The 24,616-nt window shown below is 40.1% G+C and overlaps 1 protein-coding gene across 2 annotated transcripts in view; it reads left to right on the top strand.

Moving 5' to 3' along the window:
• TGFBR3 (transforming growth factor beta receptor 3) overlaps positions 1–24,616 on the top strand; it is a 117,903-nt gene that overhangs the window by 11,477 nt on the left and 81,810 nt on the right. For both annotated transcript variants that reach the window (XM_075759911.1, XM_075759912.1), the window contains exon 2: positions 3,619–3,792. In XM_075759911.1, the coding sequence (XP_075616026.1) occupies positions 3,732–3,792 (61 nt within the window). In that variant the 5' untranslated portion in view covers positions 3,619–3,731. The remainder of the gene's footprint in view (positions 1–3,618; positions 3,793–24,616) is intronic.

The following is a 24,616-nucleotide window of genomic DNA, read 5'->3' as shown; positions in this document are numbered from 1 at the left end:
TTCAAGCAAGTGACTCCTTTCTTTAGAAACCTCTTCCTAATTTTCGTTGAAGTCTCTGTTATTCACCCTTCACGACCTGGCAGAATCAGAGTAGAAGTCTCAGGCTTTCTGATTGTAGTTAAACCTGCTCTGAGTTAAACTTTGTAAATGTTATTGGTCAGTGGGTTGCCATAGGAATCAATGTGCTCTTTCGTTTTTACGTACAGCTAGAAATGTGTATGTATTCTCTGTCCCTTTTAAATCATCCTTCCCAAATCAAAGTCAAATTGAAACTTGGCCTTTTAACATACTTAGGTGGTAGACACAGAATGGGATGCTCAGCTACTTTCAGCAGCATCACTTTATCTCCAGTTCTTTCCCTGTGCTTCCTATGTCCACACAACTGTGTGTCTTGTAAAAATGTCACTGAAGAATGAGAGACTTATGCTGATGGAAGACTGATCTAAGTAATATCTTGTGTTTTTTCTATTTAGTATATGAGTGAGTGTATGTCCTGTAGTAGCTCTTTTTCTGGTTTCTCTTTTGTTTTTTGTTATTGATAAAATGGTTATACATCAATAACTTGAGTTTCAGAATGCTAATTCTGAAAGCAGAATATTGCCTGTTTGCACATATGACATCTTGCAGGACATTATGATGGTCTCTTATAGCTAACACTTGCCAGAAACCTCATTATTTGCTGTATTTGATCATTTTCCTTATGGCAGCGTTTAAAAATTGAGTTAGCAACCAGATATTCTCACTGAGTAGATTTAGGTGTCTTTTCATCTAGAGAAATAGTAACAAATGATTCCAGCTTTGACTTCCCAAATGATGTTCACTATCTGTCATAAATTCCTTATGGCTTGCCATTTTGGCATTAAACCTGTTTGATTTGGAATTTCATGTTCAAAAACTCCTGTGTTAAAGGATTGTCCAACACTCTTGCCAGCTTCTTAACTTCTGTTGAATCAAGTTTGGCCTTAATTTACCACAAAGTTCAGTATCCCTCATGGATTTGAGGGTTTAGCTATATAACGTTACACTCTAGGGGGAGATATGAGAGATATCTAGGAACTCATTGAAAGCTCATTTTTACAAGCCTTATAAATTGCCCAAGGAAGCCATCATTTTTTGAGGTTTCCTGTTTTGAGCTATCTCTAGCATTCACTTTGTGTGTGTGTGTGTTCATCCTTCTCCAGAACTCTTTTTTTTCTTGAAGATGAACCCATCTTCTACAAACTGTTGTGGAAAAAATCTTCAGGTAAATCATGCTTGTTTGGGATTTTAGGGTGGACTGTTGCTGCTTTATGAAGGTGTTGTTTGTCTTGCTATGATGATACAAATTCGTTGTGTAATAGTGTTGTAGTCTCACGTAATTTTTTTTTTTAATGTATTGATCCCAGCAAATGGTGGAAAGAATAGTTTGTGCCAGAGAACCTGTAAATGATGAAATGTTCAACCTCGGTAACAGCGATATGTTTTAAGATGAAATAAGCAAAATTGCACAGAACTGGTGGTGTTACATGAATGATGTATAAGTAGGTATTTGCTTATTTCTCAAAACATTTTTTTCTCTTAGATTAATATCTATTCCTAAATTCACAGTCAGTTTTAAAAAGGGCAGTGCATGGAAGACAACAAAGATGCAGTTTGGGGTTTTTATGCAGTTAAGGCTATTTTAAGCATGATGCTTACTTTTTGAGGTCAAGGTTTTAGGTTAGTATCACTAAGCATTTTCACAGATAGTGACAGTCTCATATAACTTAATTCTGATGGAAAAGAATCTCCAGTTTGGGATATCTAATCATATATTAATCATAGATAACTTTGATACTCAGATCTTGTTTACATTTTGCAAAGTGATAAGCGTACCTCTTCAGAGTCAAGAGTAAAGTCCTTTTCCCCAGATTGAGCGCCAGTAGGTGGAAAATAAAGACTACCACGTAGCATTGCTAGTTACCATTTCTCTAGGGTTTTATTTGATTCGCTGCCGTTGTCTGACAACGTTTCTAAGCCGTTGGAAGGGAAGTGGTGAGGAGGTACACAGGAGAGAGAACCAGTTACAGAATTGCTACCTAAATTATTGTCAAAAGCAAATGTGCTTCTTATAGGGGCACTGAGCTTGAAATGAACTGCATGAAACACCATGTTGTGGTAGACATGCAGCTCCTCCCTTGCCCCATACATTTCTGTCCCGCAGAAGCACGGTGTCTGGGTGCTCCCAGCAGCCTGCAGAGCTGCTCCTGGGCTCTCCTGCTACACAGGTGGGATGTGGGGCATCACTGAGACTAGTCAGAGGTGCTAGGAGCTGGGTGCAGAGTGGAGGACCTGTTGGAGGCCGTAGTTCTGGCCTTGGGCACCGGCAGTCCTTTCTTGGTGGGTAGCTGCAGCTCCCTCCGCACAGGGCAGTGCTATCTCTGCCCAATAACCCATGGAAAAATTCTGCAAAGGAGTTTCTGGTGTTTTCCTTGTAGCAGTCAGAGTGCTATCAGCAGGTATCTTGAAGTGCTGGTCCAGGTGCAGGTTTTCCTCGTGCAGACTTTTGATCCTGCACGGCATGGCACACAATGTGTATAACAGAGCCTAGCCCTTTGTCTGGCTTTGTACTTAATTCCATTTTAATGTCAGCAAGAACCTTTTAAACGGTATTCATGTTGTCATGCTTCAGATTTTGGTCCTGACTCAGCTTCTTGCTATCTCTTAGCCCCATGATAGTTGGTTGTACTTGCTTGCATTGCTTTGTGGTGAGTGTCAGTGGTTGCTGAGGCACCATCTGTCATCTGCTGCTCCTGAAGGCTGGTAGTGAAGTATGTAAGATTTTTATTTGCTTGAATACAATACTAATGTTCTAGTTCCTTACCTACTTGGTCTGTAGTCTCATTCTAGACAGCTACATATTGAGAATAGATTTAAAAAAAAAAAAAAAAAGTGGAAGAGAGTATTGTGCATCTAGTAAGTGTTTCCCCTCAAATCTGCAGTGTGTATTCTGGGGTCAGAATTTTCAATGTTTTTAATGCCTGTAGGCATCAGCTGTATCATCATTTATTTGTACAGCACACTTAAATTGTTTTACTGACCCGGTATATCATGTCTTGAAATCTCTTTAAAGATTCTGAACAGTTTTATGGTTAGCATCAAGTGGCCTTAAAAAGTTTTCGGAATTTGTGACACTGGGAAATGATGAGTTAAATTTATCATGTTACATGTAAACCAGATAGAGCACATGAAACATTTCTCCATGGTATAATAAAGGTAGCAGCAGATAAACAAACAAATGTTTATATGTCCCCGAGAAAGTCTGAATACTTAAAATAAACATGTCTGAGGCTATGAGTACTGTTGGCGGACTTCAGTATTAGTTGACGGAAAGGACTCTGGGATTTCACTTCCAAGTAGATCACAACTTGCACAGTGTATGATACGAAAGAGCAACAGCTGCAAAGAAGTGCTGAAATATGGGCAGGGGGAGAGTACTAAGCTATCAGGACCTAGGGTATCTGGCAGTATAAAATGCACTATTCTAGTAGTTCTTTAAGAAAGAATTTTCTCTTGTTACAAGAGAGATAACTTTAAATTTCTAGTAACATTTCTGTAAGTTATATTTGTATTAAAATTTATTTTTACTTCTTTTTGTAGGCAATTAAGTCTGGAAGATTTGATTTCAAAACATACCACAAATTTCAAGGGAAGTAAACCTACATGAAGAGCAACAAAGAGAGGTGATTTGAGAAGATACAGTGATTGCAAAAATGTCTTCAAGTTGTGTGACTTCAGTGTTTGCTTTGATGATTTTGTGCTTTGCAGCTGCAGGTAGGTGGCATTATATAAATCATGCATTCAGTGTAACTAATTGTATACATTCAGAATTATTGATCAAAATGCCTTTTTCATGCTGGAAAAATGTAGGTCAGCTAAAGTTTGTATTTACGTCGAGGTTTTATATAAAACTACTGTGATCCTAACTGCAGGTACGGTGATGTGAGAAACAATGCTGTTCCTATGTGTTTTCTTGCACCTATGTTGCCCCTTAAAATTGTTAAAGAACTGCAGTAGTAATGTAAATTAATTTGGTAATTTTTTTAATTTATTTTAAAAAAGGGGATTGCATGATGCACATATTATAAAGGGGAAGGTTGCTCTGGAAGCCTTTGGGAGTGGAAGCAGGATTACTCTGCCAGCATGATGCTAAGGTCGAACTATTGGCTCTGTCAGGAGGCTGGATTTATTACCCTGGGTGCAGGGTTGTGCTGGTGAAGTGGAGCTAGGGTCTTTCCACGGAGCTGGGCTGAAAGAGTGTACCAACTCAGCTCCTTGCTGCCTTCAAGGTCTATAAGCTGGAATTATGTCCCCATTATTTTAGGTCATAAAAAAGAAATTTCTGACAAAGTCCCAGAAAAGTTCATATAGGTCACTGAGTCCCTCTGTCCTTCCTGCCCTCTTGGATAAACCTCACCTTGGTCATTCCTGACAGCTGTCTAAGTTTTAAAGTCTATTTTAAAGTTAACTGTCAATGGTGATGAGAAGGACCTTTTAATAACAGTTGTCAGTGTTAGTGGAGGTCTCATGGGTTAGGAAGATGCATTGCCATTTATGGGGATTGCACCCGCGTTTTGTCCTAGATAGGGATTTTTAAAACAGTGTGTTGCAATAACTTGTGACAGAGAAAGGAAAGATCTGTAGACTTCGAATACCTAGCTTATATGGTAGTTTCTTCAAGTGCTGAAGTGATTCTTCAGTATGTTTGTTTGTCAAAGTTCTTCCTGTGGTTGCAAGGGGAAGCCTCCTCTTATGTGTCCAGCTTGCGTACAGCGTGGGTCGTTGGAGAAGAGCTAGTAAGTGGATGTACAGTCAAAATGAGGTAGTGGGAAAAGTGGACAGCTTGCTTAAATCTGAGATGTCCTCACTGTGGAAAAGATGACCAGCTTTGGAAGAGACAGGGCTGAGCAATTAAATGTGTTACAATTTGGCTTCCTTTCATCATCAGCATGGAAAATTGTTGTTTCAAGCCCTCAAGCCTTGTGGGACTTTCTCTGGGGTTGACCTCCTGAAGGCATCCATCCAACATTAGTAACTTCAATTGTTTAATAGTACGTGATGCTAACATTTTGCAATAGCTTCATTACAGATGAACTTTCAGCAATACAGGGTGTGTCTGAGTGTGTCTGCTGAGACTATGAATGCTGGTCTTGGCTGAGAGGAGTGATTACTTGGAGTGAATCTGAAGCATTATAGATGCATAAAAATCTACTTTAAAAGAAAGTGCCAGTGTAGAAAACAAACTGTTTTAATTGATCAAAACCACAATTCCATTTTGCTGCTGAGGAGATTGCTTGCCTAGGAAGTCAACTTACCTCTTAATGCCAGCTTTAATTGATAACACTTTTAAATGAATGGGTTTTAAACATAGTACCACTACTAGAAAGTTACTCAGTGTTCAGAAGCCTTAGCATGTCTGTCCTGAAGCTTATTGTGGTGTGTTTGGTGTGTTTTTTTTTTTTTGTTTTACTCCCCAATTCTGTGTTTTCCACTGGCAGCTATTCTTGAAACAAACTCTTAAAAAGCACTGTGCCCTTGGTTTTCATCAGATACTTATTCATAAGTAGAGTCATAGAATGATTTTGGCTGGAAGGGATGTCTGGAAGTCTAGTCCAGCCCCCTGCTCAGAGCAGGGCTAGCTTCAAAGTTATTTCTTTCTTGGAGACTGATTCTATCTAGTGTCTACATAGGAAGAAGATAGCTGAAGGGAGTAGAAAGGGTCGCAGTTCATTATGGGGAGGTGAGGAAGCACTATCATTGTGGTTTCTAGCTGTGCCTGTCCTGTGGGTTTTGGTTTTCTTCCATGCTTTTTATTTTTGCAATAAATTCTTAACGAGAATAACTGGTTGATGTCCTTTACAGAGTCTCATGAGTACACGAAGATAAGAGCAATAAGGAACTGATGGACTCTGATGAAGAAGACAGATCTCGGGCAGATATAATTACAGCTGAGGAAGGACTGATCTCAAGGTTATTTAGATGGAGCTTTTGAAACGTTTTTCTGTTAGTAGCCACTAAGTCCTGTTAACCCAAACAATTATACTTTTAAATGCAGAGAGCTTGTGGCTATAGGTGAAATACGGGTGGGAGCAAGCAAGGCATTCTAGTTGTCTGCAGAAAAAGCTGTGGCCAATGCCCGTGAGCTATTATCAGTGTGATGGCCAGGGTACCACGGGCTTGGCTCTTAATTGCCAGTGTACAGAACCCACACTTTTTCAGGCTTGAACCATGAACATACTGGTGTAAATAAAACTAAGAAGTATAAATAAAACTAAGAAGTATAAATAAAATCCCTACGTGCCTGTGGTGAAGCCTGGGGGAGGCAGGGGGCAGCATGCCACCTCCCTAGGGTGTTGATTTTTATACATCGAGCCTTTTTCCAGCTTACTCTTTGTCTCTGAACTAGTGAGGCTGCTGCAGGAGAGCACACCTTTCTTTTGTTTGCCAGTCCTGCACTGACACTGCTATTATTAGTCCAGGTTTTGTTGCTGACTTGCCAATATCTTCAGTGTTGTTATCTTTTCAGGTATAGGTGACCTTATAGACAGAATCTGTGGTGTTTGTTTTTTCTTTCCATTCTTGCTTTTTAAGGTACTAATGTGTTAAATATATCTCAAAAAAACCCTGAGTTAGATGGCATTGTGCACAGAGATGCATATTCAAACTTGAGCCACAATGCTGCATGTTTTTCATGCTAATAGCTTGAAGAATGCACCTCACTAATTTTGCATGGAATATAGTCTGTATAAATAGTCAAAGAATATTTGTTGATTTCTCTACCTCCTCTTACTGCCCGGGTCTATGTAGCTAAATGCTTATCTGAATCTAATTTACTTTGAGCTTGTACACAGATTTCTTGTAAGCTCATATTTATACAGCTTCAATTGTACAGAAAAAGTCCGCAAAGAAAACCTTGATTACTGTGAGATTTTTCTTCTCACGGAAAGTCCAAGGCAGGATGGAGAGGAGAACTGCTGGCAAACTACCTGCCCGTCTGAAGGAATTACGTTTTTGAAGTGGGCTTAAACTAAGGTCTGGCAACCTGCAGTAGGAACTCCACACAAACACTCAGAACTGCACACGCTACAGCCTTGGATAAGCAAGTCTGGCTTTGTAGTCTTGGGAGCAAAAATATTCTGTCCTAATGTGGCTTAAATCAAAGGCTGAAACATATTTATTTTACTTGCTGGCAAATTTGTGCAGTTGGGTGCGTGATGTATGTCCTCTTAAAATGTCTTAGAGGACAGCTGAAACGCATACCTGCTCTAGACCCTGAGGGCCAAACCTTCAATAAGATAGGTTCTTCCATGGAGGAAATTTTTTTCTAAGTTTTTTGCTTTTTCTTTCCTGCCTTACTGTTTAGCTGGAAAGAAGACAGAAGGGTGATACAGCCTGTGGATCTGCACTGGCCAAGGGTCTCATTGCAGACTTCTGGGGTAGATCCTCTTGTGGTGCAAATCCATTCCTGCTGCCAACAGAGCAGCGCAGCCGTGGCATCTGATACCAACCAGAATCTGCCCGTGCAGCTATGTTCTCTTTCCCTCAACCCTCCTGACGTTTGGCGTTGCCTGTGCTTGTGTTATAGACACCTCTTTCCTTGTGACAGTTTCATGGTTGTGGTCAGGCTGATAGAGAGACTGTAAGAATTGGATATATTGAAGAATTTGCCCATTTTCTGTAATACTGAGCGAACTGGTTTATCTGCTTACATGAGGTCTGTCTCTATGGTTTTCTTTCAACAGCTCTTTATTCCCTGGTTGTCTAGTGTATTGTTATCCGAGGGGTTTTTTTTTTCTTTCTTTCTACATACTTGTTCTTAAAAGTAATCTTACATTGTTCAGTGCATGTGTGCTTCATTTTCAGTAAGGCTGTTTGCTTGTAAGCTAATGTATCTTTTGGATCTGTGCCCCCCAGATATGGTGGTGATGGGTGCCATGTTAATAAGTGTAACAACAGGAAGAAACAGGCCTTGTCATGACATCTTTTTTCTTTTTTTCCTTTTTTATTTTTATTTTTAAAGAGGAACTTCCCCTGACCTTGAACACTGTGTTTCCAAAAGCAATATAGGATCCCTCAAAGTATAATAGAAAGTCCTTCCGCTTGAAGGTGAAGGATGTGATCTAAAAAAAAAAACCAAAACCAAACAACTGCTGGGAGTCACTAAAACACTTCCTTTCATTTTAAACAGTGTTTGCTGGGTATTTCCCAGATGTAATTAAATTGTAAGTTTTATTTTTCCTCAAAATATCTGTTGCCAGAGGGGTTGTTTGTTTAAATTGTGGTTAGAGGATGAGAACCAAGGGACAGAGGTTGGCTCTTGAATTACTAGGACTGAAGTAAAGCACAGACTAGTCGCAACTTTTGAATGGATAGATACTTCATTTTCCATCTCCCTTTTCCTTCAGTTCTTTCTCATAGTCAGCCAACTTCTGCCTCCCTTGAAGAATCACCCAATCCTATCGCTTTATGGTCTGGATAGTCAGTCTTTAAGAGGATGAGATGAACCAGTACTTGGAGCCTTTGAAGAGCTGCAAGCTCAGGGTGAGAGGAGCGGAGGGCTGGCTCGCGTGCTCCGTCGGGCTTCTCTTGTATCTGTGCTGCTGCCACGCGCCGGGACAGAAAGGCTGGGAGCCCTCCTGAGCTGTGAGGGAAGGGCTCTGCTCTTTTCAGGAGAGCCAAGCACGCTTCAGTTCTCAGAAATACTAATTAGGGACCACTGACTAGCTTTTAAGGGCGCAAATTGTTCTAATTTTATTTTAACCTTTCAGCACCCTGATGGTGATTTGAAACATCTTAATGTCAGATACTCATTTGATAAGAATTCATCATTTGGTTCCCCAACTTCATGTCAGTGAGCTTGGTGAGATAACTCTGAGAAGCCAAAATATACATAAAAAATTGATAGTTAATTTCACACACAAAGAAGTGTGTGAATTTACTGCACCTTTCATGCAGTAAATTATGTTTTTAAGTGAGCAATTTAAATACAAAGACTGATCAAAACTGGGAAGCTAGACTAAATCTGTAGGTCCTCTAAATTAATGTTTCTTCAGCACTGCTGTTTGGTGATCTATGCCTGTGTAAATTAGGTTTTTAATCTGGTCTTCTGTCTGTCTCAACTATCTCAGTTGAGTTAGATTCTGTGCCATTTCTGTGTGGTTTATGCATAAATAGTATTTTTATCTTCCAAAACCGCACAAAAATTCTGAAGAACTTTGAGTGTCAGGATGCAGCGAAAGGTTATGTATTTTAGAAGAGGTAATTGTATCACAGAGTTGGAATGGCTTGAACTCAGCAGACTGCATTTTTCCTGTATCAGCAAGGCTCTGAAGCTAAAAAACAGCTGAACTTCAGCAGACTTCTGCACCCACGTGGAGCAGTAGGATGTGGGGTTGTGGGTCCTGATTCAGCAAGACAACTGAGCGGATATCTAAGTGCTTTGCTGAACCAGAGCATTTATCAGTAAACATGAAAGTCTGGTTTTTTGATTAAGACTGACTCTGGACGATGCCAAAGGAATTCTAAGAAATATCAAGCCTGTAATGCAGTACTTGAATTGTATAGATGCAGGCAAATTGCAGCATTACTGACTGTCTCTGGAGGGAAGTACTCAACTGATGAAAAATAGTTTTGCGGAACATTTCATGGCATGGAATGGTGAATGGCATTAATCCTTGTCTTTCTAAGGAAACTGAACGTTTTTTAAAAGAAACTTGTCTTTAACAAGTTCTAAGCATCGCGTAATTGTTTTATAAATACTATGCTAAAAATAATTCTTTTGTTTTCTGAAGGGAATTGGGATTTGGGATTTTGCTTGTAGATCTTTTAATATCCTTTCTGTACTGTAGGCACTTATTAACTCTTTCTTAGCATTTCCATTTGTCATTTATGTTAAAAAAAATAATAACACAAACCCTTGATCTCCTTAATAAAAAAGTGAAAAGGGCATATTTAGTTAACTAAAGATGGTATTTTTGTCTTGTGTAAAGTCAAGGAGAGGTACAGAAGTTTTCTGAACTCAAAGGTCTACAGAATAAAGTGGTAGATACTCTGGGATGTACCTAAAAAAATTGTCTTCTAATATATATTTGCCCTTATTTTTTTTCTGTTTTAAAATTATTCTCTCATCAAAATTACCTTAGCTGTTGATACGTTGAACCTGCTTACCTTGCCTCCACAGAATGATAACTTTATTTTATGCTTGCGTGCTTTCTTTTGCTGCAAAAGAATATAAATGCTGTCATTTGGACTAAGCAGGGCATGTGCAAGCATCAAACAGCACAGTTTTGTGTGCTGCCACAGGAAGAATTGGGCTCCAAGGGCTGTAGCACCCCAAACCCAGCATTGCCCAATGTGTTCTCAGGATGTCCCAACAAGAAATGGAGCATTAATAGTTGGACTTGATGATCTTAAATGTTTCTTCCAACCAGAATGATTCTACGTATGATTCTATCTGCTGTTAGAAAAATGGTTGTTGCTTTCACATGAAAAATGTATTGAGTTTCTGCAAGTCTTTTTCTTTTATAAGCTTCTTCCACTGAAATATATTTGCATGAATCAACGCTGTTGTTTTACTACTGGCAATGTTATAGTGTAGAGACAATATAGGGACCAGATAAATTCCTTTTCAAAGAGGAGAAATAATTTCATCCTCTGTAGCTAATGACAATAAAAGGAACTGAAGTCCCTCAGGCTGTAAGTCATAGGAGGGATGAATTTGGAGTGCCAAAAAAATATATTTAGCACAAAGACTCTGTGCCGTGTTTCATTACCTGAAGGCATTGAGTTGGATTCCTCTTTGGTGTAAACTTGTTTCAAGTCAATGAAATTTCACCAAAGAGAAATTTTGACCCCAAGTGACAAAAGCAAAGGTTTTTAATAATTTCCATTAAGTGCGGCTGCTTCAAGCACAGTGTGCTTTGCTTCATATTTTTAAGTGTACTTTATAAAAGGTGGAGCTATTGTTCCCTTATTTGGCAGCTACTACGCTGCGAGACTTACTAATAAGCAGTTAACAAAAAAGGGATTTTCACCTGTCAGGGATGGAAAAAATTAAACTGAAAATGTCATTACTCTCATTATCCAATGCAGTGCATAGAAGAAATAACAAATAAAGGAATTCAGGGTTAGGTGATGGAAACATTTGTAAGGTTTGTTGCTGTTTTACCTCTTCAGCAAAAAGTTTACTTCCCTCTGGAACAAGTTTGGTGTTTTGGTGTTGGTGTTTTGTTGTTTTGTTTTTGAATTTTTAATTAATTTACTTAATGCTTCGGGCCAAGAGTGGGTGGAGTATTGATTTGGTGGTTATTTCCACTTCTCATCCTTGTTGTCTTCACTTCCTGGATCACCAAGTTGCCTTGTGTCTGGAAAGGATGGTGGTTGCAATTTATTTTGGAATAAATATGATTTTCCTTTATATTATTAATTTCCATTTAAATGGAGCAGTAAAACATATGTGCTACTAGAGATTCTCCTCAAGCTATTTTGATTCAAGCTAAGTCAAGCTGACATTTTTTTCCTTCACCAGATTGTGCATCTTTCATTAATGTGTAAAAATGAGTGGGGGTAAATGGCCACTTAGCATCGCAACGTCAAGCGGTTCTGTGGGCTTCAGCAATGGCATGAAAGTGATTAAAGGCGAAAAGGTTGTTTGAAAATGTAGCTATTGCTGAAATAGCTTAACATAGTTCATTTTGCAGATCTGGGCTTGCTTTAAGGAAATCTGTAGAAGATGAGAAACTCTTACAGCAATGGCCACACATTGTATGTATTTGTGTGTGTGTGCTTAGCCCAAATGGGGGATTCCTGGTTACTCTTGGGAAACATCAGCTCTGAAGCACAAAACCTCCATGGTGCTTGGGGCAGTGCTGGGCCGGTGTGCTGCCTGCTCCACCGTGGAGTCTTCTGCCCGCTGACTGCCATGCACTTTTCATACAGCCAACACATAGCTGCCCTGGGTGACCCGACATGTGCATGTTCATCCTGTGCGGTGACTAAATGTAAAGCCCTGTGTTTGAAGGACCCTTGGGAGAGGGTGGAGTGAGCTACAGGCCATCAAAGTGATTCTTCCCAGCTGCGGCCTGTCCTTGGCCATGAGCAGGGACTCCTGGAGAAGAGCGGAGCCATGGCTGGGCCTCTGGCTGGATCAGCTCTTCTTGTGGAGTCCCGGTGGCCTGATGGCCACAAGTGTGTTAGATGCACAGGACTAACCTATGGGCCTCGGCTTTTGAGGGAAAGATGAAAGGCTTGTATCTGGATTAGTGACTTTGTGATCTCCCCACGAGTTATTTCATCTCTCAATCTGGGTCTCTTGATATGTAAAACAGATGCATTCTGCCCAATCGTCTTCCATGCAGCACTGTTTGAAGGGCAAACATAATAGCTTTAAAGTACTTGGATCACCTCAGAGCTAACCACTCTTATCTTGTTAATTCTTCAAAACCTCCCCCACTGCCCTTTTTTTGGAGGCATGAAAATGGCAAAGGTTTTATTTAAAGGTCTGTCAGATTTTTTGCCTGCCTTGCTTGTGTTTAGACTAATGGCTGCTGAACCGCAGAAGTTTTTTGTGATCTTGGATAAGGAACAAGCTGGTTGAAGTTTTGGCAAGTCATAAATTAGTTATGATGTCCTGAGGAGTGTCTGAAGTGATGGAGCTTCTTCTTCTTCTCTCTTTTCTTCTTCTCCTCTTCTCCTCCCATGCTAACCCTTATTTTATAAAAAACCAAAAAATCACTATTTTTACAGGAAATAGAACCAGTCATACTCAAAGCAAGGGGGTGGGAACTATGAGACCATCCTTACTTTGCTGTAGGCAACAGGATTTTGAGGTGAAATGTGACTCTCGCATCACTAGAAGAAAACTTAGAACAGCAGGTAGGACTGCGTTACATCCCATGCATAGGTTGAGCAACATGTTAGTATAATATCTGGCTTCAGTTTCTTGCATTAGGGCAGACTTCATCTTTGGAGATGATTTGTTAAACTATATAATTTGTAAAAGTTTCCAGTTTTCTCTATTTTTTGCTTTGAAATGTTAGGTTAGTCTAGCAAAATTTTGTTTTATAGCACTAATGAATTCAAAGCAGTAATTAATTGTTCTATGGGATATTTTCACCTTCGAGCTGAAAAAGTAATGGGTATTTGAGAAAATTGGCAAGAAAACTGTTCAGAGATTACCTTGGATATTACTTGTCTCAGTTGCTTTTTGGAATTAGGCCAGCAGTAGTTGTTTTTCTAGCTGAAATAGTGCTTGTGGCCATATCGTTCACTGTATTCACTTTCCTTCTCCCAGCACTAGTGTTTGATCTCTGTGATAACATGTATTGTCACAGATGGAAGCAAGGGAGCTAAAATATGCATCATAGGAAGGACTCGGAGGTTCTTTTTGAAAGATTACAATTGTCTAAACTGTAACACCTAGGCAAATGCTTCTCCAGTCTCTCTTGTTGAAAGGGCGGCTCACTGACTTTAGGAATAGTTTCTACAACAAGGAAAAAAAAATCTTGTAACTAAAATGCTCAGAATAAGGAATGCTTCATGCCAATAGCAGAAAAATAAAGCAGTCCTGAAAAAGACCCTGCTCTGTTGCTTGTGAATTCTCTTGAAATCTCTATTCTTTTTTTTTTTTTAAATTAGCAAAGGTAGTTTTTTAAGCAATTTCATACCCAAAGTAAAATGATGCCTAAGATTCTGTGATGTTTGATTTTTGAATAAAATAATTTTAAAAGCTAAAGTTACTTAATTCTAGGTCTGTTACATTTACTGGATCTCAAAAGTACATTTGCACCAAGAAGCCTATAACTCAGGTCTTATGAATACCAGACTGAACTTCAACTTTATTGATATGATTCAGGAGAAAAGAATTCTAATGAAACAGTTCTGAGTATTGAGCTGCTTAATGGTGTTGTTAAAATCTTCCTGTATGCAGAGAAAACCTAACTGGCTAATTCTTCTGTTTGTTTTAACATCATACAAGCACTACACAAAAGTATTCAGCAAAAAAAAGTCTAAGACATTTCAAGTAAAGATTGCTAACAAAGAACTCGTTCCTCCCCCCCCCCCCCCCCCCCCCCGCCTTGGGGAGTCCTAGAACGTAGCTTCCCTCTTTCTCCAGAGAAGAGATAATGCACTTAAGATGGTTTTATAGGTCAAGCGTTCATGTATCTGTGATTTGACAAGATTGCTCAAAGAAAAAGTAGAGTGAAATCAGGATTTAATTAGGGAGGAATTCTGAGTAATGAATCGATGCTTTTTTTGGCCTAGTGGACTAGATTAATTTAATGAGAGCAATCAACATTTTTGTTTTAGTTGACTAAACTAATTAAGTTGATTCAGTTCTGATACCTGTGGTGTCTCCTTGTTCAGTTGCTTTCATTAAATTTTTGAAAGGGGCAATGCTCTGTTCCAGTAGAAGGCATATGATTTTTTTCTAGTGCCCCTCAGTGCCAGCCTGTTTGCTGGTGTCCCAGTGCTTCCTGGTGGGGTCCCTGACTGGAATGCTTCTCTGGGGATTCAGTTTGCTGCTTCATGGGCTACAAGCCCTCGCAACTGGAAAAGGTTCATGTTGAGACTGTAACTCTTTGCAGCGTCTCTACAACTTTTGCCCTTTAACCCCATTCTGAACCAGTCAGTAGGTGTCTGATCCTGACATGATCATATAACATTACAGCTCTAGGACAATTTAATGGCAGGAATTTTAGAGTAGTGTAGCACAGCTCCTTCTTCTGTAATCGAATTAATCATAGGCTTCATGTCCTGAGGTGGTGACAATACAGTTGTCCTGCTCTGAAGTCTTCTGATATTCCTCCTCCGTTTGGGATACATGGGTTTGTTTGCTTTTTCTGCCTACCCACTTCTTGTTAGGTCCTCCATGCTGTTTTGTTAAATAGGCCATGACTGGTACAGCTAGAGAGAGACTTAGTGGGGACCTGCTGTGCGAGGGCTGTCGTGCCAATAAGGGACTCACGCTATTACTCACTTTCAGTGGGACCCTGCCATGAGTGTGATGCTCTCTGCTCCCCTCTTTCCTTGGGGCTATGTTCTTCCTCTGTGTCTAATACCTCACTCTAACTGTCTGTATCCAAGATGTGTATTAGTCTGTTGTCTTAGTTAGGGTGATCTCATCACTAATGAGTATTTGATGCCTTTGTAATGCTCCTAATATACACACAGAGCAGCTGGCACAGGCTTTTTAAACAACCATCCTCGTAATCTCCTGGATAATCTCAAAGAACATTTAAATACAACAGTGCAGTTACATTGGAAGTTTTTAATATAAACATATTGTTTCCATACAGTGGCTTAACAATATATTGTGGGTTATATATGGGGTCTCTCTGCATTTACGGTGAACAAAAACTGCAGTTGACTGTTCTAGGTGGTTAACTAAACTGCTAATTATTATATTGAGGACAGTTAAGGAATTGGTGAATGAGAGTATGCTTCCATGCTTTATTTCTGAATATATTTGATTTGTTACTATAGCCTTGTTATCCAGAGAAAAGGGCATTTGTGTTCAACAAGAATTTTTTTTGTTCTTTTCCAGCCATGCTTGTGGCACTAGTAATAAGGCTGAGAGTAGTGGGACTGCTCAACTGCTCTACCTTGTTTCTCTCTGTTTTTACGAGCAGGTCTGTGTTGACCACGGAGGGTGTGTGTGTGCTTATTCAGTTGTTTGTATCCTATTAGAAAATGTTGATACCACTCTTCAGTTGATCAGTAGGGGGTGGCTTTTTTAAAGCAGAGATACAGTCAGGGTTATGCTTAACCAAGTAACTTCCCTTGCAGTGTAACATTAAGACTGCCTCTGCATTACAGCCAGTATATTACCACAAATCTTGTGAGATGTTAGTAAAATAATGGATGTTAACTTCATTGAAGGGAAGTTTAACCTCTGGTCCGCTGATAGGAAGAACAAGTTTCAGCCTTGCTCCTGTGTGCTTACTTGAGAGTCCTTGAAGAGCAGTTGGTTTTCCCTGCACCTTCATGATTGCTAGAGCAAACACAGGGACCCTTGAAGGTGGGTGGCAGGGTAGTGGAGCCTCCTCTTTTGCAGCAGCAGCTCATGTTTGTACTAGGGCAAAACTGAATTTCCTCTTACAGAAGTAGAGTATCGAAGTATTGCTCAAGTATTTTGAGTAACTTGATCTGTGGTTCACCTGGTGCCACAGTCAGACATCAACCACCACGTAAAACATGTCCTGTCAGAATTGGAGCATATGGCAACAAAACGATTTGCTTTACTGGCATAGTTGCACCTCCTTACCCAAAAGTACATGAAAAGCTGACAGAAACGCTGTTTTGTTCATGTAACTGATGTAACTGTACCCATAAGAATGGTTTGCCAACTTAGTAGAGTTTCCAACAGTGATATGCAATACATTATGGCAAGGAAACGTAGCATTGTACACAGCAATGTTGAAACTTGCATGCTTTTCCTATTACAATTGTTAAATAAATGAGAGGCAGCAGTCCTTGTCAGGACTCCGAGCTGGAACCCTTCATGCTCAGTGCATTATGCTACAGTGCTAGCAAATGAAAGCCTGAAACATCTGAGCTTATCTAAACCCTACCAAACAGTATGAAAAAAAAACCCAAACAACTTACAAGGACTTAACCAAGCCCTGTATTAGGTTCTTTGCTTGTTTTTTTGATTGTATTAAAATGCTATTTATTTAATATCCAACTTCTGTCAGCAGGGAAAGACAGTCCCTAGATTTTGGGTTTTTTCCCCCGAAATCAAAACCTGATGTTACCTCCTAATTATGGATATGTTGAAATGAGTTGTTTAAATGGTATTTTTTCCTACAAAAATAACAGCAATAATAATAAAATATATCTAGGTATGTGAGACGCATAGCAGCAGCCACCTTCAAATTGTTATAAATTCCAGCAAAACAGATTTTACTGTACGAACTGCCACCAACAAGTGCTGACTCAATGATAGCTTTTACGTGTACCTCTAATGTTTAGCAGGAAGAGATATTACTCATTTTATTTAATGCCCTTTCTGGGGGACTGTTTCAAAGCTTGCAAAGCGTGTATGAGGCTCCACAGACTGCTGACTACACTAGAGTTATTTTACATCTAGTAAGTTCCAGGATATTGTGACTGTTTTCTAAATAACGCTATCCTTTACTGATTGTTCTTGAAAACAAAGTTGTGCTGTTCTAAGTGTTGCCAAGTCACTTTGAAAGTCTCACTGTAAGGTTTCTCACTGCTCACCCCGTATGTAGGGCTGGGCCGTTGGTGTGTCTTTTTGTTGGAAGGGAAAAGCCGCTGTGCTCTCTGAGGTATCTGCTTCCAGTTATGTCATGGGGCAAGAAACCTTCTGTGATCTTGCAGCATGAACGTCCTCAGGCTTTTACATTTAGTTCATATTTTGTGGTTAGTTTTTACAGAATCTACCTGCTTTTTTTTTTTTACCTGAAGTCTTGTTTGTGGGATTCTTCAGGGAGCATCTAGAGCTTTTGTGTACCAGAAAAGAATGAATTGTACTCCATCGCTGGCAGTCAGGTTCCATGTGTGAGTCCCTGCCATCTGTGGTGTCTTCAGGCAAGCCTTTAAATGGGAGTTGAGCCCTTGCCATACAGGGAGATGGATTTCAGCACCTGTGGGGTCTTTGCAAGGGAAGTACTGTAGATGTGCTTGTGAACATTTTGTATTTTTGTGAAACCTGAATCGGTTTTGAGGTTCTCGAAGACTTTTCCGAGCAGCAGTGATACTAAGATACATGCCTTATAAAGGCCATGTTAGCATTGGGCACAAATGACTTATTTCCTGAGTTAAAATTCCTTTCCCCAACTTCCCTTTAAAAAAAAAAAGTCAATAAAAGATTACTTGAGGAGAAGAGCCATTGTGATTTCATATGGAGGCCATCTCAGTTCTCCTTTTATATCTGATGCTCGCCTGGGAGCATACACTGTACTCATGTCCTGGGCTTGAATTGCTTTCAACTTATTAATAGTTTTGAAAATGCGTTTAACAGTTAACTGCAATGTGCTTGCTCTTTTTTGGTTACAGCTAACAAGCAGCTGGTCAGTACATTAACAAAATGTGGACTTGGTTAACTCTTGTGGAACCACATCTCTGCGTTTCTTCAAATGCCCTTGTCAGAACTACATGGGGAGAAATCCGGTAGGATAAAACAAAGGGCACGTCCTTAATAAGGGAAGGAATGAGCAGAAGGAAGTCAGGGAGGAGAAAATCTTTTTGTATTTTGGAAGGGAAGAAGGGGTGCAACGAGCAAGACATTAGTTGGTTCCTAGATGAAAGAAGATGGGTGAGTGGTAGCATTTAGTAAGAAACCTCTTAAACAAAACTTTACCTCAAGGGAAATGGAGAGAGAGACATTAGTTGTAATTCATTTAAGAGCTCTGGCTGATATTGCAGATAGCCTTCTGAGAGATATTTCTTAAGTGAGCAATTTTACTTGTTCATTGAGAATGATTTTGTTTTGGTGTGGGATTTGTTTAATTTCTGGTGGAGGTCTGGAGGGCAGAGAAGAAACCCAAGAGCACTAGTTAGTATTTTATTGTACAACTGAATCTATATGCTTTTCTGGTTACTTTAACAGTTTTGAAAATCTCATTACTGGACTCATTCTGTCAAAATTTACATTTTTAATAATGGAAATCATGCCTGTCCAGTGATGAGCCTTTCTTCAGTGAAGAAGAGGCGCAAGTATAGGATATATACAGTCAAATCTTTTTACATGTGGCTCCCATCTGCGTGAGCTAAATTACTCCCTATGAATCAGGCATACAATATGCATGCTCTCTGGTCCGTATAAAGATCTGCTCCCAAGTTGTTTAGAGTCATCCTTTCTTACTGTCCATTTAGTACTTTCTCTGGCAAATCTCCCATGGACCTCATCTGGATTCTTGCCTGATGAAGGACTAAGAGCTTGACACTGTGAGATAATAAAAAACCCAACAGAATCTACAGATTTGAATGGGAGTTGAAGGTGGTATGTGCTGCTAAAGTGTTCAGCATGTATGCAGGGCTTTAGGTAATGATTTCAGGACTTGGCTGTGTTACAGTATACATACTTGCTGGCCTTAACTTGATTAAGCTGCAAGTATATTACCGTGATTTGAATCCTCTATGGAAAGGAAAACACGTGATCTCTCAGTGGATTTTGTGGCTTATTTAGAATGAATTTTCATTTTCTGAATGTGTATATTGAGTTGTTCCTCACCAGAAAATTCCAGTTTATTGGTACTCGTATTCTTTTGGAGCTGTTTTTCTAAAAGCAGCGATCCAAGAGCAGCTCCTTTGGGAAGTGGAGGCCATGAAACTGTAAGATCTAGGAAGGGTTGTAACTTTGACTCTTATTGCACACAGCGTTCCAAAATGATTCACCGTTTCCTTAAAAGATTCCGGTATCTCCAAGTTTTTATTAAAAACAAAGAAACACAAAGCTAATTATCACATCCTGGAAGAAAACACATTACAGAATTAGGGTATAGAATGAGATAATGAGCACAGTTGGGTAGTGACCTTCAGCTGTTTGTGTGGATAATGCCCTTTAGACTTTATTTTAACAGAGCAGACCAAGGCTTCTTGTTTAAAAAACAGAACTACAGAATCTCACAGTTTAGAAGGGGGAAAAATATTGAAATTCTTACACAATCCCCAAATTAGCTTTTAATTTAAAAAACCGGTAAGTGTATAATGCAGTTTAACTTGCAAATAATTTCTGACATAAGAAAAAAAAATTTCTTTAATGTTGTAGCATTATTTATAGGTTTCTGTCTGAATGGTGCTGTGCCTAGGCATGAGAAGGAGAGCCTGAAATTCAATTTTAGGTTGAAGGGATAGCCCTTAAAAGACAAAAGTTTCTTGAGCTGAAGGCTACAGTATGGCTATAGGATGCCTACCAAGAAAATCACTTGGTATTGGAAAGCAAACAACAAACATAGGCAGTATTTAATTAAAGCAACATTTGTTGAAAACATAGATATATTTGTCACCTAAAGAACTAGGTAGCTTTTTGGTGGTAAAGCTCTTTGAGTCTTTCAAGACTGGCATTTCTGCCATTTTTATAAAAACATTTTTTGTTGCATATCGTCTCCATCTTCTTTCCCCCCTCTCTTCTCCCCCCCCAGCTGGCTTCATACAAGGTTCATGGGACTGGCTTACACTGTGATTGGACATGTGGTAGTATCTGGTCAAACAAGATAACACTTGTGTGTTAAAACACATCGCAGTTGTTATCTTCCTGCAACATGGACTTCTGTGGTGATGACCTAGTGACACGTAGTGTTTATACAGATAGGAGTAGCTAAGCTTGGATGCTTGTAACTTAAGCAGAATGGATATCCTTTTGCGAAGGCCCAATTGATGCCTGCCCAAAGAGATTATCATGAAAAAAAGGTATGAAACAAACACTGGCAAAGGTGTTCTTGAATCTGTAGCTGGGTGTACAAGATGATGATATCAACCAATAAATTTGTGGTCATTTAACTTTTGTTGTAGAGGCTTAAGAAAGTAAATGTGAGGCTTGAGTGACAAATGAGAAACTATAAATAAGACTAGAAGGCAAAGACTGTGAAGAAAAGAATTGGAGGAAATAAAGCATAATTTCTGTTATCAAATTGGTTTTGTACAGTTCATGGATATCACTGATACGTGGGGGAGAGCAGGAAGAAGGAGGCGTAAGGGCTTCGCCCTCACCTGTAAATGCCTTTGGCTGGGTTCAGCTGGGGAAGTCCTCTGTGTCCCCCAGGCCAGAGCCGAAAGGAGCTGGTAGGGTGCAGTGCCTGGAAGAGGCAGGAGCACGTGCTTTTGTGACCTGCTTCTCCTGGCCACTGATACAAAATAATCTTTCCGGTCCCAATTTTCCTTAAATAATTATAAGATTTTTATTTCAGTAGATTTTGTCAGTAATTTCCTATTTAGGCTGGTATTGTGTTTCATGGCTGGACTAGTATGTTCAGGGGAGTGGAGGATCAGGCAGGGCATGGGGCATACACTGTACGGGCGCACTCTGCCCACATGCCATGTGATTACATGCTGCCACTGTTGCTTTCTCTTCCACTGAGTGTGTTTAACAATATGCTTTTTTTTTTTTGAACATGCTGTGTTAGGTAAATAATAATTTGAAGTCTCATTTAAAAGCCACCAAGTTATTTGCCTAAGGACAAGTTCATTTTTTTCAACTGCTGAATTTCTTTTGCCCTATAACTTAGTGGTAGTAATGTTAACAGGTTATAAAAGGGGAAAATACAGCCATGGAGTCACATTAGTGTACACAATTTATCTTAAGTGCTAAGCTGCCCTTTAAATGATATTACGTAGTTAGGAAACCTACATCTGTTTTGCTGAGTCCAAGCAATTCAAAAGTCTCAGATCCTCGACTTCTTGAAAATACTCTGAAAAATATTTGTCTAGGCTTATAGATACACCTGGCATTTCTGGGTTAGGTCATCTTGCTTTGAGATAATTTTACTGTGATGATGGTAACATTGAGCTGTGGTGGAACGGTCAGTGTACTAGTGGAGGGTTGGCTGGTTGTTTTTCACACTTAAGTATTAGCTTAACAGCTGAGTTTAATATGTAACATCCCACTTTAAACAGAGCTGTTTTCAGAGTGTGGTGTAAGTGCTGAGCTTGTTAATGTTCAGGTATTGTTTCTGTTGCTTCTGGTCGGCCTTTTTGTGTGGAGGTTCAAAACAGGGATTTCTTAGGCCACTTGACCTCTGCACTTGTATTCCACTCATCCTGATGAGTCAGCCTTATTAAGAGGACAAAGTTCAGTTTCTTCCAGTTTTGGGAGGAAAAAACAAAGACGGTTTCTGCTTTTCATAGCTATTATCCAAAAGCAGTTGGCTTGAAGAGCAGATCTACTTATTTAATTGCCTGAATATTGACAGTTTTATAGAAGTAGCAGCAGAAGATGAGAAAAAACATGCACTTGATCTGGACAGATATTGTGCCCAGCAAACAAACCTCTGGATGTTATTGATGAGATGATGTTTATTTTATTTTTTTTTAAAAACCCTTTTTATGGTTAAAGACCGTAGATACAGCTGTTTATGATTAGACGGTTTCAGAGCTGGTCTGAATCAGAGGTGCTTTTCCTCCTATAGAAAGCTTTCTCTTCCTTTGAGCAACAAACTGTGTATCAAGTCATCCTGCATGATAAAAACCAATAATGGAAGGAGATTTGAATTTTGTCATTCAAATTCTGTGTTGATGATTCAGACTTTCTGGTTCCCAGCTCTGTGTATGGTGGGTATGACTGATTGCCTCTCTGTGCTGGAGAGGCCGGTGTCTTTAATACAGGTGCCTGGCAGCAGGCGGTCATTTTGGCATAACCCCAGTAGCCAGTTGGGCAGAATGGATGCAGACATTGAAATACAGGCAATTCCCAGAAACAACAGATTTTAATCTTACTCTGAGCTACTTTTGACTACTTGGGCCTTCATCTGTATTTGTTTCAATCTCTAAGTGTAGCTGGCCTCTTGAGTTAGATGTTGCCCAGCTGCAGCAGGCTACCCAAGACTATTAGAAAGTAGTCTATTCTGCCCTTTTTCACCATATCTTTTTTTTCTGACTGGAAGCTGCTTCTGGACAGAATAACAAGAGTGTGGTTGGTTGTTCAGGACTTTCTGGGATCTTGGAGTTTGGTTAAAGCTACTGTTACTGGTCTGGAACTGCTTCCAGCTCTTTGGAAGTCCTGGCCAAATGGCTGCAGCGCATGGACATACCGGATGCTGGTGCTATATAGCTGTATAGCCACCCAGGGTCTCCCATTGGGAACCCTGAATTGCAATGAAAATCCTTCTGCTTTTGAAGGAAAAGATTGGACATTGCAAATCATAACTTTCAGGGTGTTGCAGTGGTTTGGTTTTTTGGTGTTACTAGCTGACAAATGGTTGCTCCTCTTTATATTGGAAAAAGTTCAGTGAGCGCAGGGCAAGACAGCATTTCACACTGATCCAGGAGCTTAATGCAGAAAGTGACGATGAAGAGGAGAGGGGTGTGCTGAAATGTGATTTGGTTATCACTTAAAAAGGAGGCAGCCCTAGTCTTGCCTTCCATCTGAGGTATTAATAGTGGGCTTCTGGGAACGCTGGGTCGGGAAGCAATTTTAAGAGACCTTGTGTCATGACTGCAATGTCCTGTCATTGTAAATGGTGACTTTAGTAATGCTGAGGAAAGTAAATGAAATTGCTTCAGGAAAAGCTTTTTTTGTTCAAAAACAGCAGTCTTCTGCATGCTCTTCAAAAGTGGAACAGGTATCTTTACATGACTTCAGTGTGATTGATTGTTCTCATTTCCACTGCATTTTTTGTCAACATAAAGGTCAAATGGCTTTGGAGAATGTGTGTGTATATATATTTATTTACACACATATGTACATGGAACTTAGTGAGGTATTGTATGAAGCCTTTTTGGTTCAGAGCAGCTGCCAAGTTGTGATTATTTGCGTTCTGCACTGTGGAAAAATTTAGTCAAAGTGAAAATGCATGAGGAGCTTTTGAAAGTGGTAGTTTGTGTCACTGTTGTGCTGATCATGGACTAGAAGGAAAATGTCTTTTCTAAAAGACTTTGTCTAAAAGACATTTTCTAAAATCAGCAGCGTCTCTTTCTAGGAAGGTCTTTTCACATGCAGCCTGTGGTTTCATGAGCACAGTCAAATCTGATGGCTCCCTGCTGCCCACAGTGGGGACAGGGGTGCAGGTTACCCCACTGCCCTTGGTGGGAGCCAGCCTAGGTGCTCCTCAAGCCTTCCTCCCTGCCAATCAGTGCACCAAAGACCAACGGAAACCTGCTTAGTCTCTTTATTGCTGCGTTAGTTTCCTGTCACATTAGTGAGTTGAATCAGCTCCTGGGGAAGGCAGGTTTGATGAGCATCAAAATAGGCATAAGGTAGCTGGGAAGGGTTGGTGGGAAGAAGAGAGGTGGAGGGAATGAGACACCCTGGTTTTGGCTGTGCTAAGATGTTGGATGATTCATCCCGTCTCGTAAAAACCTGCAGCGTTAGGTTTCAGTGGCTTTTCAATCCTCTGCCTGTAGAATTAGCTGTCTATGTATAAGGTCCATCAAACCTGCCAGCCCATGAGAGACTTGCTCATTTGAGTCCATCCCCGCAGTCCCATGTGGATGGCATAGCACCCCACGTACGTGCCCTAGATGCCGGGCACAGCGTTTGTCACCCACCAGCCGGCTGTCCTGCATCTGGACTGGTGCTGCCCAGCAAGCTATGAGTAACGTTGGGGCGCCAAGTCACAGCGCCCAGCTGCTGCCTTGGTGGGGGGCTTCACCCCAGTGCATGGCCAAACTGCTGTGTGCCCCCACTCATCTGTCCCTGCCATCCCCTGGCGTAAGGGCTCCCATCTCCCTGGTATGAAGCAGTGTTGCAATATCTGCAAACAGTTTAATTTATTCTAGTGGCTGCCCTCTGATTTTTTTCACCTTAGGGGTCTACTCTATTACACTGAATTTTTTTGAATCTCAAGTACAAATTGAGAGTAGATACAAAGGAGGGAGTAATTGTACAGTTAGTGCAAAAACTAAATTTCTTGATTTTTTTCACCACTAAAATTGTGTGAGGGGCATCCTTTGAGAGGATTTTTTGGTGTGCTTTTGA

This window comes from Balearica regulorum, chromosome 8 (genome assembly GCF_011004875.1).
Source record: "Balearica regulorum gibbericeps isolate bBalReg1 chromosome 8, bBalReg1.pri, whole genome shotgun sequence".
NCBI lineage: Eukaryota > Metazoa > Chordata > Aves > Gruiformes > Gruidae > Balearica > Balearica regulorum.
This window is presented reverse-complemented; position numbering and strand designations above follow the sequence as displayed.